Source organism: Ceratotherium simum, chromosome 36, assembly GCF_057802395.1.
Source record: "Ceratotherium simum simum isolate JZ-2026a chromosome 36, ASM5780239v1, whole genome shotgun sequence".
Lineage (NCBI taxonomy): Eukaryota > Metazoa > Chordata > Mammalia > Perissodactyla > Rhinocerotidae > Ceratotherium > Ceratotherium simum.
In genome coordinates, this window is record NC_141935.1 from 29607388 (window position 1) to 29624618 (window position 17231).

Genomic DNA, 17231 nt, shown 5'->3' on the forward strand with positions numbered 1-17231 from the left:
TGATTTGTTAAAAGATGTTAATAACGTTAAACATCACAATAACGCAGAGAGTTAGGGAAGAGCACGCGAGGATCACTTCAGCTTGTTTTCAGCTGATCTCTTGGCTCTCCTATTTTTGAGAAGCATGTTGAAAAACTCTAAATGTATGACTGATTGTATGTGTTTCTTCCCTAACAAGTGTTTAACATTTACGTACATGAGTTAAATTTATGTATATAATTTTCTAAGATCCCAAATAACAGATTTTACTATATGATCTTTCCATAGAGTACAGCATAATTCTCTAACTTTATTTGCCTAGAAATCACATATAGGCCTTTGCTTGAAATGCAGATTCCTGAGCCTACTCATACAGACTAGCATTTTCAATTAGCAGATTGTCTATGGTGAACACTTTTGAAATATTCTAAATACAGAGACCAACAACCATGTGCTTTTAAGGGCAGGCCCTGAGTCTCATTCTTTTCCTGAAACACAACAGGCCCTGACGTTGCCGAACAGACTGGAGAAGGGGCCTAACTACATCAACTCTAACCTTATTTTACAATTAAGTCTCTACTTCGTTTCCAATGCTAATTATTTATAGGTATTAATTGTGGCTTTAATTATTACAATCAAGAAAAATACGTGTTTGAATTAGCACTTTGTAGAAAGGATCTTTAAAACATAATCAGAGAGCCTTCATTTTCTATAAAAAGGGAAAAATATCTTAGTTTACTATTTTCTAGAAAACTTTTTAATAATTATACAGTACACTTTTTAAATTCTGATAAATTCTGAAGTCCACATTTAGTAAGGCAGATATTAGATTTCCAAATTCACCTAAACTTGGAAATTTTACCACTAGATGGCCTTATTACTTAATATTTAATTCAAATAAAATATAACTATAGTTTTCAAGAATTATGATTTAATATTCTCTTGAACCACTGAATATCAAATTATCTTTACTTTAAGAGCAAATTGTACATTATTAGAGTTAAATCAAATATGAACTCTAATGTATGGAAGTACAGTGTACAGAAGGGAAAAATAAACGTGCTTCACTTTGTTAAACATTAGAATTAGTATGTTTATAACAACAGCAGTAAAAAGTACTGACTATTCCTTTCCACGTGCTGTCTTGAACCCCACTTGTAAAGAAGGCAAATTAGAGCAACTCAAGTTATTCGTGACTGTCTTAAAAGAAAATTTTAAAATTATTTCTAACTCAAGTCATTGAACTCCAAATTTACTGAAGTTTATCTCCTTATTTTTATAATTACTAGAATAAAAAAGTTAACTCTAGTTTGGAAGTAAAGGATAAAAACAACCACACGTAATTACTTGCATGTTGTATCTCTTTGGCATATTAATATACAAATTATCCTGAGTGATTTTCTGATTTGGTGATATTTAATTCTAATCCATACTCAAAATGGACTTCCAAAACTTGATTTCCTCAAACATCTAAGCACCAGCAGTTTCAAATAAAATATAATAAGTCTTTCCAAATTACTTCTGACACTATTTTGAAATTGTAACAAAAAACAAACACACACAGTAGTACTGCTTTTAGGGAAGGGGAGCTGAAGTTGTACAGAAAGAGTGCTCAGACAACTTTCATGTGAAAACAAAGAGAGCATAAACAGCTTATACTCTCTACGTACTTTAACGCTATTATACTTTTCATTTAAAAAAGCACATATAATCTGACCTATGATCTAACGGTTGGACAGAACTTGAGAGCTCCTCAAAGCAGAGACCAAGTTTGCCAGATTTTCTCATCTCTTCATTATAGATTTTGTCCGAGGGGATTTCACCCACATCCAAGGCTTCACTTCAATGTCCAACTGTAGACATCTGCTCACCTGTCAGGCATCTCTCCTAGACGGCTCTAAGGTATTTCAAATGCAGTATGTTAACCCACGCTCACGATTCTCTTCTCTTCCTCTCTCAGACCTGGGCTCAACCAAACCCCCCAAGTTGATAGAGTACCCATTCAGTTAGGGACTTTCTTAGGCTAGAAGTCTATCCCGGGGAAGGGAGTGAGACCAGGCACCTGTCTGATCTTTACGCATCCTCTGTGATAGAACCCTCCACCCCAAGTCCATCAGTTTCTACTTCTTCCAGGTAGGAGCAAAAGGAAGGAGGAGTGGTACGGGGACAGAAAACTTCTTGAACTTGTACTATCTGAATTCTCTGGGCTTGGCAGATGTTTAAAGATAACTCATTTATCTTAGGGATAGGGAGTGGCTTTCATGTACTCTCTCCTATCATTCCCTTGATCCAGGTAGCTGCAGCTCTATTTTGGAGAGTGATCTCTGACCCCTACCATGGCCTCTAGGTTTAGGGTAAGAAGAGAGCATCTGCCTCACCATCCCACTCCAAGAATCACAGACTATGTTCTCAGTCTTTTCTTCTGAATATATGCATGTGATATCTGGCATCTCACTTCGGAATTGCACATCTATTATCTCGGTGGCTAGTCTAAACAATTTTAACAACCTGGTACTTAGGTACAGTACTTACTATTTGTAGGCTACTGGGCTAGCCACCACAGGGGATTTAAAAATACATATGACTTAGTCCTTGCTCTCGAGGAGCTCAGGTCTAATACAGGAGCTTATAAAAACAGAGAATGTCACCTGAACCATGAAGGGGTCTTCTGCAGTTAAAACAAAACTTCTATAAGAACTAGACTATATTTTTAGATTTCAGTTTTAAATTTGAAGAAACTAAATAATCTTCACATGATAAAGGACTAGTATGTACAATACAAACCAAGCCTATGAAAAGTGTGACCTCGGTCTTTTTACTAGCATATTATCATCATCATCATTATTATTTAAAAGCCCAGACTATACAGAAAATGTCCATAGTTTCTAATTCTGAAATTGGAGGTTGGGGAGGGGATAATAATGGTACAAAGATTACAGGGTCAACTTTCATGGGGGTAAATATCACACCTACTGAATACTTGTAAAGAGAGGTCAAATTACATTTGGTAACATGGAATATAGGAGGCTTGCTTATTGTGACAGAAAGTAGAGACCAGTGTGAAAAGGGGCGGGGGCAGGGGAGGAAGACTTATGCATATCAATATGGCAATAAAAATGCAGAGCAAAATGGTAATTCAATAGTAATTGTCCTTAATTTATCAGTTAAACAAATTTCCAAAGCAGTTGAAATTCAGAATTCATCTTTCCATAGAAATGAGAAACATAATGGTAGGTTAAATACCAAGCCTCTGTGGGCTTATTTTCAAATAGCAACTAAAGAATAGTACTACATTAGTATATCATTACATTAGTATCATGTCAAAGTGTCTGAGTAAAAATGCAGTCAAGTTTCAACCTCAGATGACCAGAACATCTTTGTCCTCCATGAGCAAGGACCTCCTGGGTGAGGAGAGCAGGGTCTCTACCAGTTCAAATCAATAGTAGAGGTTCCCAGGGCCTACAAAAATCACTTCATACATAATTACTTTAAGAACTATGCAGAATTCTAGCCACTAATGTCAGGGAACAAAATCAGGATAATTCAATAGAGGAGAATTTTTTTAAACTTGTTATTTTCCATGAAAATCTAGTTTCTTTTTAAAAAAAATTCCCTTAAAATTCAGTGGAATATATGGTTCTGAATGTTTAACACTGATTTTCTATAATGTACTTGTAATCAACTTTTAAATTTAAAATCCGGACAAAATTGTTAGAAAAAAGAGCTCAGAATGGGGGTAGGAGAGACATTCTATAATTTATCATGGTATACAAATGAACACATGTACATGCATGTTAACAGCAGCATTACTCACAACAGCCAAAAGGTGGAAACAACCCAAACGGCCACCAACGAATGAATGGACAAATAAAATGTGGTATGTCCACACAATGGTATATTATTCGGTCATAAAAAGGAATGAAGTATTGATATATGCTACATCATGGATGAACACTGAAAACATTGTGCTAAGTGAAACTAGCCAGTAGACATATTGTCTGATTCCACTTATATGAAATGATCAGAATAGGCTAATCTACAGAAAGTAGAATAGTAGTTGCCAGGGGCTGAGGGCAGGGGGAATAGGAAGTGACTGCTTAACGGGTATGTGACTTCCTTTGGGGTGACAAAAATGTCCTGGAATTAGATAGTGCTGATGATTGCATAACTTTGTGAATGTACTAAAAGCCACTGAATTGTACACTTTAAATGGCTAAAATGGTGAATGTTATGTGATTTTTATCTCAATTCTTGTAAAAAGGCGCCACCTGGCTTCATCTTCTTATCACCCGTCTGGGTGAACACACCCTCTCAAATCTGCCCTCTGGCTGAACATCTCCTGTGTCCCTGACTCTTCCCACTCCTTAGGAGGATTATACCCACAGTCTCTTCCCTCTCCAACACTGTTTACCACTCTTTTTCTATTAGCTCCTGCTTTCATATCACCAAAGCACGCTCAGGTCTGATCTAGTGCTTCTAGAATTAACACGTCCAACTTCCCTCCTCTTGATGGCTCATTTCCTTGTCACGCAGCCCTTCCTCTCACCCTACAATCTGGCTGCTCATCAGTGACCATCTTCCCCTCTCCTTGCCAAGAAGATTTTTAAGCGCTAAATTGTTAGCTAGGTCTTGCTGGAAACTCAGAGTTCTGTCTGGTCTTTCACTAACCGAGGCAATTCCCCTGGAACTCGCACGTTTCTTCTCACACAACCTACATTCTCTTGCAGCTTTCATACTTACTATTACAAAGTCAAGCTTACAACACATACAAGCTTCTAGACTATACATTTTAACCAGTTATTTTAGGATCAAGATATAAACTAGTTTCAGCACATAAAAATATAGGAGAACCTGTTTGTGGAGGCCTGGCTGAATTTGATCAATCTATAAATTCATGAAAATAAACTAGCTAATATACAGTTGACCACATACAAATATTGACAAAAAAGAAAAAAGTATGTTATAAATTTTTCTCCTCATTCATTCACTCTAAAGATATTAAATGTTTACTACATGCCAGGCACTGTTCTGGGTACAAGAAATACAGCAGTGATCAAGACAAATAAGACTATTCTAGAAAGGGCAGACAGAAAATAAACTAGCTAGAGGTGAGTCCTACAAAGAAAACAAAACATGGTAATCTGACGGAGAGACATGAGAGGTGAATACTGGCGTTACTTTAGATAGGGCGGTTAGAGAAAGCCTCAGAAAGTAGGTCATGAGAAGCAGCTAGACGAGCACAAAACACCAGGAGGAGCTTACTAGACCGAGGGCACAGGACATGGAAAGTCTCTTAAGCAGGAAAATAACTAAGATTTCATATAATAATAGAGAAAGAAAAATGGGGGCAAACCTATTAACGTTAAGCTTCTGATTGAAAAAAGGTGAGGGTTCCCTTGTGAAGGGAATTAACATAGCAAGAGAGGGTTTCCTATACCTCAGAAGGACGAGGGGGTGTCAAGGAAGGGAGAGGAGCATCAACAGAGTGACCAAAATTCTCCTGATAAAAGTTTTTAAAAAATTACTCAGTGAAGAGAGGACAAGAAAGATTAGTATAAAAGGAAGAAAAACCAAGCTGTCAGAATTTACCTGTTAAGAACCGTTAGTTGCTTTGGCCCTTTAAATCAGATTGTTTGTGCATTGGCAGGAAGTACAAAAAAATGTTAAGTCCAAATCAAATGCTGCCTGCCTGTTATCAAGGTCCTCTCTTCTTACTCAAGGCTCTTATTTGATCTCCTACTTCTTTAGTTCCCACACACACTGACTGCCTGTCTGGGTGGAGTGTGGACATGCTGCCTTCCTGTCTTCTATCTGCCACTGTCTACCTCGATTTTGACTCTGGTTTATCGTGGTTCCCCTGGCTCTCTCTTGGATCTAATCTAAAACCTTGCCGTGAACTTCAGGGTTTGGAATATCCCCATTCCAAACCGCTTATACCTAGATCCAGGTTCTCAGCACTGACTTTCTTTGGGCTGTTGACTCATGCTGTAGATGTTCTTTATTCTGTGTTTCCAGTCTTGTTAGAGTTCTCCTGATTCTGGATTCTTCCCTACCATCTGTTACCTACAGAAGCACCGACAGATACAAGGCCCCATGAGGGAAGAGAATATGCTAATAAGAGGCATTTTGTGGACGATATGCTGCCACAAGAGACAGGAATCAAAACTCAGGACAGAAAAGTATCTGGCAGAATTGGTCTATGGTATGAAATTTATGGAAAGGAGAAACACTTTTTTCAAAAGATAGAGCTTCAAGTCCTCTATAATGACCAATTTTTTTTCATGTTCATTTAATATTTAGCTTTCTGTTCTCACTACAAGTTTTTCTCCTTTAGCTTGGAAAGCTAGGAAGTAGCCCTGACAACATCATCCTCTTCCCTCCACGTGTCTGTTTTGATGGGAGTGAGGAGAAGAAACTGTACTATGATGGGTTCTCTAGATATATCACAGGGAGGTTGAAGGAGGGAGGGCTGGGGGAGATTATTATTATTACTGTGGAAGATAATTGCCTTTAATCCAGGCAGTCAACAGCACTTTCTCATTATAGCGCATCTCCACGTAAACTCAGATGTAAAACTTAAGAGGTCTTGACAAATAACAGGCACTGGTGTTAATATTGTAAGAGGTAAATTTTGGGACAACGCATAAAATAAAATTATCTATTGACAAACACACAGCACAAAAATACGAACCAAAACATGGTAATCCCATAACTTAAGGGTTGGGGAGGGGAAATCTCAGGACCTTTTAACTACACCCAGCACAGAAAAACAATGATACGGCATTCCAGCTTGGTCATCTCTTTAAAGAGGTCTGACTTTAACTGCAAGCAATTTCTCCCCAGTTAAGATGCAAATGTATGTTCTGCTTATCTTCTTTAGGCCCAGGAATACAATGTATTTCTGGGAAAAACTGAAAAGGCATTCAGTGCTTATCATACTCAACCTCAGTGTTATCACGCCATGCTGTTGCCTACTCACTTCTTTTTGATTCTATTTCTACTCCAAGATCTGTTTTCTCTTGGTTTTCTCCTACTCCTGTTTGTTCCTTTTCAGGCTCCTTTGCTCACTCTTATTCCTTCGTCCACCAATGCTGGTGTTGCTAGGAATTTCATACTTCGTCTCCTCTCACTCACTACATTCTTTCTAGGTGATCTTATCTATTATTTTGCAATCAGCCACTCTCTAATAATTCCCAAATTAGTATTTTAGCCTAGACCTCTGATTTACATCCAAGTGACTATTGGACATATCAGCGGCTTTTTAACTGCCTTCTCTACTTCTGGCCTTTCCAATTGTCAGATCGTCACCGCTCTACTTAAAAGTTTTCAATGATTCTCTACTGCCTTCAGCATTATAAAAAATCTAGAGTCCTTAGTATGACACACAAGGGCCTCCAATATCTAGTCGAGTCTCATCTCTCTAAAAGTAACTGTGGTCTTCTGACCAAGTTCTCCACCCTCCCATGTTTTTGAACAGGTTGCTCCGTATTTTTGGAAAACGCTACTTTACCATGCCTGTTACAGGATTAATTCCACCTGTTTCAAAATGAGCTCAGTTGACAATTAAATTCAATATTTATTGAGGGTATACAAAATGCCAGGCACTAGGTTCCTGCAGTCATGGAGTTTACATTCGTGTGTGTGTGCGCGCGTGCGCGCGAGTGGGGAGGTGAATAAATAAATAGAAAATTATCAAGTAGTGATAAAGCTTATGATTAAAATGAAACAAGCTGATTTGACAGTGACTAGGGAGGTTTCTTGAGATTGCATGGCTAAAGACTTCTCTGAGGAAGGGATAACCTGAGATCTCTGCTTGGAAGCTATTGGTACCCTTCCTCCAACAGCTTATGTCTATCAAAGCATTCATCATACTATTTTTAATTCATGTTTTTACTTGTGGATTTCCATCCCTCTACATACTCATTTCTTGAGGGGAAGAACTCTGTCTTTTCAATTTGAATCTCTCTCTCCTAACACAAAGCGTGGCACATAGTTGATGCTGAATAAAGGCTGCTAAATGAGTAAATCAGTGAAATAAACCAGCTCTCAAATGACGGGGTGAAAAGGAAAGACACCACATGAAAGTTTTCAGGACCAAACAACAATTCAATTCAGATGGACAACAGCTGACGGCCCCACCTTCCACCCCACACACCCTAACTTCAAAAGGGAGAAAATGGACGGCAGAGCTCATCCCAGCAAGGTGATATGACGCCTGTATTTACTCCCCCGCTCCCAAAGTGCTTCTTCTGCCTTGATTTGGGCTATTCTTGTCTCTGTCTTCTCCACGCCCGCAGGTCACTCCATCTTCTTCAGACAGTTGATTCCTGCTCCTGTGCTCCTGCTTCCCTGGAGCCTGACCTGAGTCAGCCTGCATGTGGCTTCCAGCTCTAACCACAACTAGGAGGGTCTCAGCCCTTCTTCTCTGGTATTCACAAGATAACGTAGCGACTCTTGTTTCTCCCTACAGTTATGGTCTCAGCTTTGTTTTCGGGTTTATACAAACTAAGGATGATTCTGAATTATCTACTCAGTCACATACTCCCTTAAATGAATCCTGCTTTAAAATCTTGCTTTTCCCTATCCACAGTGTGACCACGTAATTTGTCAGTGAAACTGGGACTCTTTTCGAGAATGAACAGACAGGAGGTGTCCACCAGGTTTTGTGGTCACCCTCTCTACCCAGCAGTTTCCTAAAGAGTCTCATCTGCCACAAGGATGTCCTTCCTGGCCTTCCACCATTCTGACCACACTGCTCCCCTGCACTGTAACTCCCCCTTGGGCTTCAGATTTGACTCCTGCAATGCTGAAAGAACTTTCCAGGATGTGTAAATGTCCCGTGTAGAGGTCCATATGTGGAAACACAGCTGACAGTTATAGCCTCTTATTATAAGATGGGCATTGTGATAAGCATTTTATATTTTTTATTAAATTATTTTTATAATCCAGCAAAATTTCTTCCATTTTAGAGAAAAAAGACATGGAAGCTTAAAGAGGTGGTTCACTCAAGGGCACATATCTAGTACATGCAGAGTTTATACCTAATCCTAAATCTGTCTGCCTACAAATGTTCATGTTCTTAAATACTATAATATAATCCCCCACTGTAAAATAATCTTTTAATAGAGAAAACATTGATCACTATGAATAAAATATCCATAAACCAAAGGCATAATAGGATAAAATTAATATTAATCTGAATTTTAAAACTTCTTACCATTCTCTTTCTTTCAAAACCTATTCTTTTATTTCCACTTGACAGTATTTTAAATAGCAATATACTTGTTCTCAAGAACCAGAGGAAAAATTATGAACTTTAAAATAATCTGAAGGAAATATCATTATCAATTCCTGATCTGAAAATAATTCAAAGTCACCAAAGTCATTTTCTATGCTAACACTGTGTCCTTAGACTTCCCTTAATGTAATCAGAAAACTAGCTTTATTCATCTGCTCTTACTCGCTATACTTCTCTTATTAACAACTATCATAACATTGCTTACATGACATCTATTTCCTAGACTAACGGGTCTCCAAAAGTTTGGAGTTGTATAACCCAGAGTAAAAAAATTTTGAGCATGTGCTCCTCAATAAATGTATGTTTAGAAATTACATACATATACCAATGTAATAATAGATCGCATATACTACAGATGACACTCCAAAATGGAAATAAAAACTATTAAATTAAAAGTAACACAAGTGTTAATAATTTCCCTGCATCCCAAAGGGTTATCTCGTCTAGTCTCTGAAAGACCACTCTGCAAACTCATCATCTAAACCAGTGCATCTGAAATACTAACGTGCATGTGAATCACCTGGAGATCTTCCTGTTAAAGCAGATTCTGATTCTGTATGTTGAGAATGAGCCTGAGAAGCTCCTAATTGATGCTAATGCTGCTCACACACTGAGTAACAAGAACTTAAACACAAGATTAATGTTTAGCCAGATTTATGTTGCTATTTTCCCGAGGGTAAAACAAACAGCAGATTCTAAAGTCAACTTTCCATTACTATGGGCAAAATTGAGAAAAACTACTTTTTAAACCATACAACGATCATTATACACATTAACCAATAACGTCAAAGAATAAATCTGAAATGTAAATAATCATCATGATTAGTCATACACTTGGCTAAACTCAGAAAACCATAAAAACTAATTTTGTTTTCATATACTTCTTTTCTATCACCAAAGAAGGCAGTGAATAGAAATTAAGAAAAGAAAATAAGGACAAAGAACAAAATTGATTAAAATATATGTATTTTCATCTGCTTCCAACATGAAATTAGTAGGCAGGAAACCTGTGGTTAACTATTATCAGCTAACATTTATGCTTACATTAACAGAGTCATAGCAATCGGGTTTTGTTTGTTTTTTAGTTCTTAAATAAATGCAAAGTATACTATTTTAAAATCCTATCTTAAATTTACACAACTTTAAAAGGTCCAAGCAGGACTTGACATATGAAACTCAGGCAAATTCAGAATATAAGCAGAATAAAATCAGAAATCATCTTGGTCTTCTTTTTAGTCTTGCAGTTCCGTAACAAAATCCTACAGTTCCAATACCACTGACTGCAGGAGAACATTTCATGCTGACTCTCCAATAATTTTTAACAGTCAAATACACCACACGAAAACTAACATCATATCCAAATTTCAATTATTTACCTTGTCAATCATTTTTCTTGCTTCCACTTCCTCACTGTTGGGATTTTCTAACTCAATGGTATAAGTACCCTTGTCACTTTGGTCATCATCATTATCCTTTTCAGAAGTAGCAGAAGTAGCTTGATTTTTTAACATTTTATCCATCTCCTGGCTTGGTCTGTGCCCAAGACTCCCTGAACTTCTTAATAACGCAGTTTGTAGGAAGGGAATTGACACCGAAGGCTCCTCTGATTTCTGTTTTAACAATTTCCCATGTGGAACACCATGCCCCCCTCTGTGATGCGCAGAGCTAGTCTGTAAAGACAAAGAAACCACTTTGGCATCTGCTGTTGGAGATTTTGTTTTTTCAAGTTTTGTATGTGGTGTTGAATAAGTGGTTTCCTGACACCCGATTCCCGCACTCTGAGTAAAAGAATATGACCTTCTTTTTCTGGGATTGTCTTCATCAAAGAACGCAACCACGAAAGCGGTTTGACTTACAACAGCTTGGTCTTGCTGCTTTTCAGGAGCCTGGGCCTTCTGCAGCTTTTTCTGCTCTGAATGGTGGCGCCGCAGGTGTTCCTCAAGAGCCGCACGTTTGCTACAGCGCCTGTGAGCCCCAGCATTTTCTGAATCGCTCTGTGTACCGTCATCATGTTTATTTCCTGGATGCGAAAAACCCCGTGTAGAAAATTAGAAGCATATACAAAAGTGCTATTTGTTTTGCCCCCTCCCCCTTTTCAATCCAAAGTCATATGTTCTCTTCAGTAACAGGCTCTGCAAATGTCCAGCAATGGCAATGCTTACATTCAAATTTTGTCAACCAACAATGAGGTCCTTTATAAACAATTCAATAGAATTGTCTTTCTTTCTCCAAATTTTAACTTTATAATGATTCATCAATGCCTTAACAGATAAGCAATGCTATATCTGTATTTATAACATTAATAAATACTAATCCTGCCTTCAAACCTTATACCTTATTTAAGCAATCAAAAATTTTCTCTAGTATTAGAGAGAAAGAGAGATAGGAAAAAGGGTGATCCCACTGAAATGCTTATCATTACACAGGGAAAAGAGAATACAAATGCCATAAAAATGTGACGAATCTTAACTTTCGATGATGTTCAATACTTCCAAAAGCATAGCACACCTTTCCTTTTTAATAAAAAGATGCAAATTTGTGGTTTGCACCAATTACTATACAATTGTTTACAAATGTCTTTCTAGCTATGAGAATTTATGAAAATTTGCATATGCACTCTAAACTCTGGTGGCTTCAAAGAGTTAAATAAAGCAGACTAAAAGGTCTATCATGGAAAATTACAGTCTATGAAATCCTATATAAATCTAAGCATCTCCTGGACAAATGGCATGGTGCTAAATATAACCAGACCAAAATCTATTTGTCTTCTCCATGAAGCATATAGAGTCAAGTAAGAATATATTTAAATTTTGAAACATCAGCTTCCTAATGGAGGGTTTTTGTTACCCTTCATGGTTCTATTATGGATTACAGGTAAAACTTTACGAAAATTACTTGATATTTCACTGATTTAGAATTCTCATTACCTAAATAATAAGAATATTAGAAGAAATAATCAAATGATAATTATTACATTATTATAGCACGAAATTATTGGCAAGTCAAGAGCTACTCCATGCATGTTTTAGACCAAATGACAAACAGGGGCTTAAATGATGGCTTCTTTAGAAGAAAGCTATAAATGAATCTAGTCAACCAGGTACATTCCAAAGCTTCCAGGACTAAATCTGATTTTTATGTTTTCCTGGGCTACAAATTTTAATCTGCATGCCTGCTGAATAAAGTGCACCAAACAAGAAGATGAGCAGAACTGAAAGACTTGGGGGCTGGGAGAGACAAAGGACATACATCCAAGGAAAAAGCTGAGTTTGAACATTCCTGGGCTTGCTTCTAATGAATTTTGAGGTTACCAACTGGTGCTAATGATTTAACATAAGAGGACTGACTGTAAAAATGTGGTTTATCAAAGGAGTGAGAAGGCTCAGAAGACAAAAGGGTGACGTTTTGGAAAAGTAATCGGCAAGGGAAGCGAAAGGAGTGCATAAGACCAAAACAAAGGGGTTCCAGGGGCACCCCCGGCACAATGACAGCAATTAATATTGTAAATATCAGACACAATAACAAATCTGAAACTCTTTGTTCAAACTAGGAACTACTCAAAATGCAATTTGAAAAGAAAGAACCACGTAATTAATGGGTTTTTCCATTAAAAACCAGGTGTAATTAATGGAATCCCTGCCTCAAATAATGAAGAATCAGGGATAGCAAATGGGATGCCAAGCCAAACAAAACCACTAGTTCAAATACAAAACTTATTAAAAACATGACATTTTGCAACCTATTTCATTGTTGCATTAGGTATACTGAAAACGTGTCCAGTTTGTAAGAGCTGGAAATAACTAAACTCCAATATTTCCTGCACAATAAGACCAAATAACCCACATCACACACACACAACATGGAAGACCATCTTTACAGAATGCAGTTCTTGTACCAACATACAAAATTTGGCACTTCAGTGGTGTCAGGTCCTTTCAGTACCTTTTCTTTAAGTTATAGCTTAAAATTTCTCTTTATAGATTAGCCATTTTCTTTTTTGGAAAATTATTATTCCTTCCTGTATTTCTCAGTGTCACACAAGGTGAGACATCTGATCAGAACTGCAATTTCTGTTTTTACTGAACAAAAAAATCACTAGGAAGCTCTCCTCCTCAAGTTTCTGTCTTCCTGTTTTGTTTATCATTACCCATGTCTAAATATGCTGAAGTTCTTTTAGTATTTTTAAGGGTAGTTAGCTGTACCCAGTCAGTAGCTGTGGCCAAAACAAGCTGCAACTCTCCTAAAGGGTAAAAGTGTATGGGCTTTGTGAACACTATTTTCCTCACTGTCCCAAAGCGCGTGCACTTTACTCTTGTAGGAGCAAAGTTTTTTTGTTTTTGTTTTGTTTCGCCTACTTTCAAGTTTCTGACTGATCTAAACAGTTGCTGAAAGTCTAATTACTGTAAAATTGTTACTATTTGCTATAATTACATTTAGAGTCTAGGTATATACTTTTGATATCCTGAAGTGTGGAAAATCTTTATCCAATGATGGCAGCTCTGACTTTGGGGAAAAGTCAAATGTCATTCGTAAAACAATCTGCAGAAATAAAGTGGATCTACCTTGGACCAAACTGAGTTATATTCACAAAGACATTTTCTTGGATGGCTTGTAAAATGGTATGAAGGCAAATTAAAAAGAAGCAGTGGCAACATACTAGAATATCAGTCTACCTATAAACTAACTTCAAGGGACAATGGTAATTTGATTGTATAACTTCTGGTAAAGTTTTCAAATATCTAATCATTAATTATAGATGCAATGTGAATGTGGGCATTAATCCCTCTAAGTAGAATCATATAAATGGGGCTTGTTCAAGAACAGAAAATGTCTTAAAATGATGGCTTAAAAACAATAGGTAAGGGGCCGGCCTGGTGGCACAAACGTTTAAGTGTGCGCCTTCCGCTGCAGCAGCCCAAGGTTCACCGGTTCGGATCCCATGCACGCACCGACGCACTGCTTGTAGAGCCATGCTGTGGTGGCATCCCATATCAAGTAGAGGAAGAGGGGCACAGATGTTAGCTCAGGGCCAGTCTTCCTCAGCAAAAAGAGGAGGACTGGCATCAGATGTTAGCTCAGTGCTGATCTTCCTCACAAAAAACAAAAAGAAAAATAGGTAATACAGAAAAGTTATAATGACTAAAAAAAGTTACAATAAAAGAGTTTAATACAGATATTTTTTAAAATAGTAACTTTTAAAAGAATGTTTTAGCTCATTTTTTATACACTTAAAAGTGGTTTAAAAAAGATGATGTTATTTCTAAATTTTCAAAGTTTATGCTACCTTTTATATTATACTAGAATATCAGTATTATTTATACAATTCACAAAAATGGTCAGTTTACAAACGGGTAGCTATTATTGGTAAGCTTTAACATACATACATATATAGATCTCATTTATGTATTTAATATTATCTAGTAGAAGATAACAATCGTATATCAAAGTACATATGCCAGGTAATTGTTTATGATTATATTTAAATATAGTAACAGGCCCCAACAAAGAATTTGGTAATCACACCATCTCACTATCCTGAAACGTCTTAGAAGCAAATAAAAAATATGTATTTCTTCATTACTTGATCAGAATCCCAGGGCATAAAGTATGCGTTAAGCCAGGATCAGTCTGGTCATTGATAGTGAAGTCGTTCATGTTCATTCAAATTACTGCGGCCCTATCACATACTCAAGTCCTAGGTGAAGTGTTAGGGATACAAGGTAACTAATATATAGTCGCTGAGAGCATTTTTTTTAAAACTCATTAATTCCTTGTATAGTAACAGAATGGTCAGATTAACATGCAATCACTCCCTTATAGATAGCTTGTTAAATAAAACTGAGATACAGCAACACAACTCTGTATTCAGTACATCCTAAAATAAATTTAATTAGCAAAACCCATGGGAAAAAACTATCAACTAACACTTCAATGTACAGGTATAAAGATTTTACTAATTCTGGCCAAGTGTGACACTAGTAAAGCATATATAGTAACTATTTCACAAATAAACATTCAATTGTGATTTTCATAAAAGTCTTAATATTGAAAAAGTTTTTAATTCCATTAAGTGATTCCCAGTAAGTATCTCTAAACCCACAATTTTTGTTTCATGAGTAGCCACTGAGAACAGTCTGAAACAGTCTATCAACAATGTGACTATATTACCAAAGTAGAACTTTTGGCTCAAGGGCTTAACATTTCTTTCAAAAATCGAGATATTGACATTTTACTGGAAGCACCACAATAGATAAGAATAGAATTGAATATTCTACTTAAGTCAAGAAAATGATGAGAATTGTCTTCTAGGGAATTCCACTGTTGAACTGAATGGATCTTTTAGTTTCACAGGAAAAAGAAACACATTTAATGGCATAAATATAAATTGACAAAACCAATCTGGTTTTGGCAAGAAAATGAAGGCACGCTATTTTGAATGACTAAGTGGAACATGGGCAGTATGGCTTACATTTGAGCTTTAAAATTAAATATAAACCTCTGAAAAAGCAGACGTTTCCTACCACGTAATTATTTATCTAATAGGAGTTTGGTAACTGTGAGGACTGAAATTTCTTTATCATAAAAGAGGAAGTTCTGAAATGATCGATTCACTTTACCTTTCAACCTTTTCAAGTAAACTGGAACATCACTCTTAATACTTTTGGAGTCCTCTTCTGTCCTTTCCCATACCATCTGTGGAGGGTTGTTCTGCGCTAGCCAGTCAGCTACTTTGTTTTCTGGTGCCATCATTCCAGTCTGAATCCCTGGCAGGTCTTGAGCTCCAGGAGAAGACTTCTTTGACTTGTGGCGCTGCTCAGAGGTAAACTTTGTCACATGGTCTCTAATCGTTACCTTTCCTGGGGTACTGTCATCAAACTCAATGGTAAATGAAGCATGCCCTGCACCTGTTGTATGGGAACTTGGTGTGTCTTTTGTTGGGATTTCATGAATAGTGCTCTCTGTTATTTGTGATGGTTGCTGAAATTCTTTTGTAGGGATTTCAAAGTAACTTGGTTCCCTACAGAAAGGAAAAAGTACTTCTTCATTTGCAGCCGCAGGTTGTTCCTCAACTTGTTTTGCATCTGTGCTGCACCCTAATGAGAAAAATAAGAGAAAATTCAAAATATTTGGGGGCTTCTAGCATTTCAGGGAATACAGTAATGGCCATTTGTATTAATCCATGAGAATCAGAAGGCAGATAACAGTCTGGATGAAAAACAATGGCAGATGTCACAGAGAAGAAATAATTTCGATTATAAACATGGCCTTCAGTTACCAACAGGAGATGTAAGATAAGCAGCAACCACAGCCAAGGACAGCAAAGCAGTTACAAGACGGACCTGGCATGGCTAGGTCCACATTTTCTCCAACTTGGATCCAGAAATCATCAAGGTGCAAAGGAACTAAATCAAAGGGAGACGGAGATGCATGTTCAATGTATGTATCTCGAGCAAGAGAAAAAAATATGAATTTCCTTTCAAGTAAGGAGGATGAAATATCTGAAATATCTATGAACAGAAGTAGAGCTCCAAAGAAGAACAGGTGCTCAAATAAGGAAATAAACATGAAGTCAACATGTAAGCGATGTTCTAGAAGCAATGATTCCACTTACCATTCTTCACCATCACATTCAGAGACATTACTTTTAGAATGACAAAAAACTACTGAAGTGTGATCCTTGCAAGAAAATAGATACATTTTATAAAGAATAAAAGATTAAAGATAAAACATGTGGTTTGTTTGTAGTATTGCAATCCAAGCAGCAGTGTGGAAGAAATAATGTAAAAATAGAAAATTCAGTTGCCAGCCAATAATTCCAGAAGAAAATTCATTTACATTTCTATACAGCAGAACATGTACAAAGTGTCAAAAATCCTTGAAGGGAAGCTGAATTATAAATCTCAGATCAACAAGAACTGGCAGAAGCAGCAAGCAACTCCGGAACACTACCATT

The 17231-nt window shown here is 37.0% G+C and overlaps 1 protein-coding gene across 15 annotated transcripts in view; it reads right to left on the reverse strand.

Moving 5' to 3' along the window:
- CEP170 (centrosomal protein 170) overlaps positions 1–17231 on the reverse strand; it is a 134939-nt gene that overhangs the window by 42139 nt on the left and 75569 nt on the right. For 10 of the 15 annotated variants that reach the window (XM_087424473.1, XM_087424482.1, XM_087424477.1 and 7 more), the window contains 2 exons: positions 15895–16371; positions 10654–11297 (listed from right to left, as the gene is read on the reverse strand). In XM_087424473.1, the coding sequence (XP_087280599.1) occupies positions 10654–11297; positions 15895–16371 (1121 nt within the window). The remainder of the gene's footprint in view (positions 1–10653; positions 11298–15894; positions 16372–17231) is intronic. The other 5 variants (XM_087424485.1, XM_087424484.1, XM_087424483.1 and 2 more) reach the window with 2 other exon arrangements.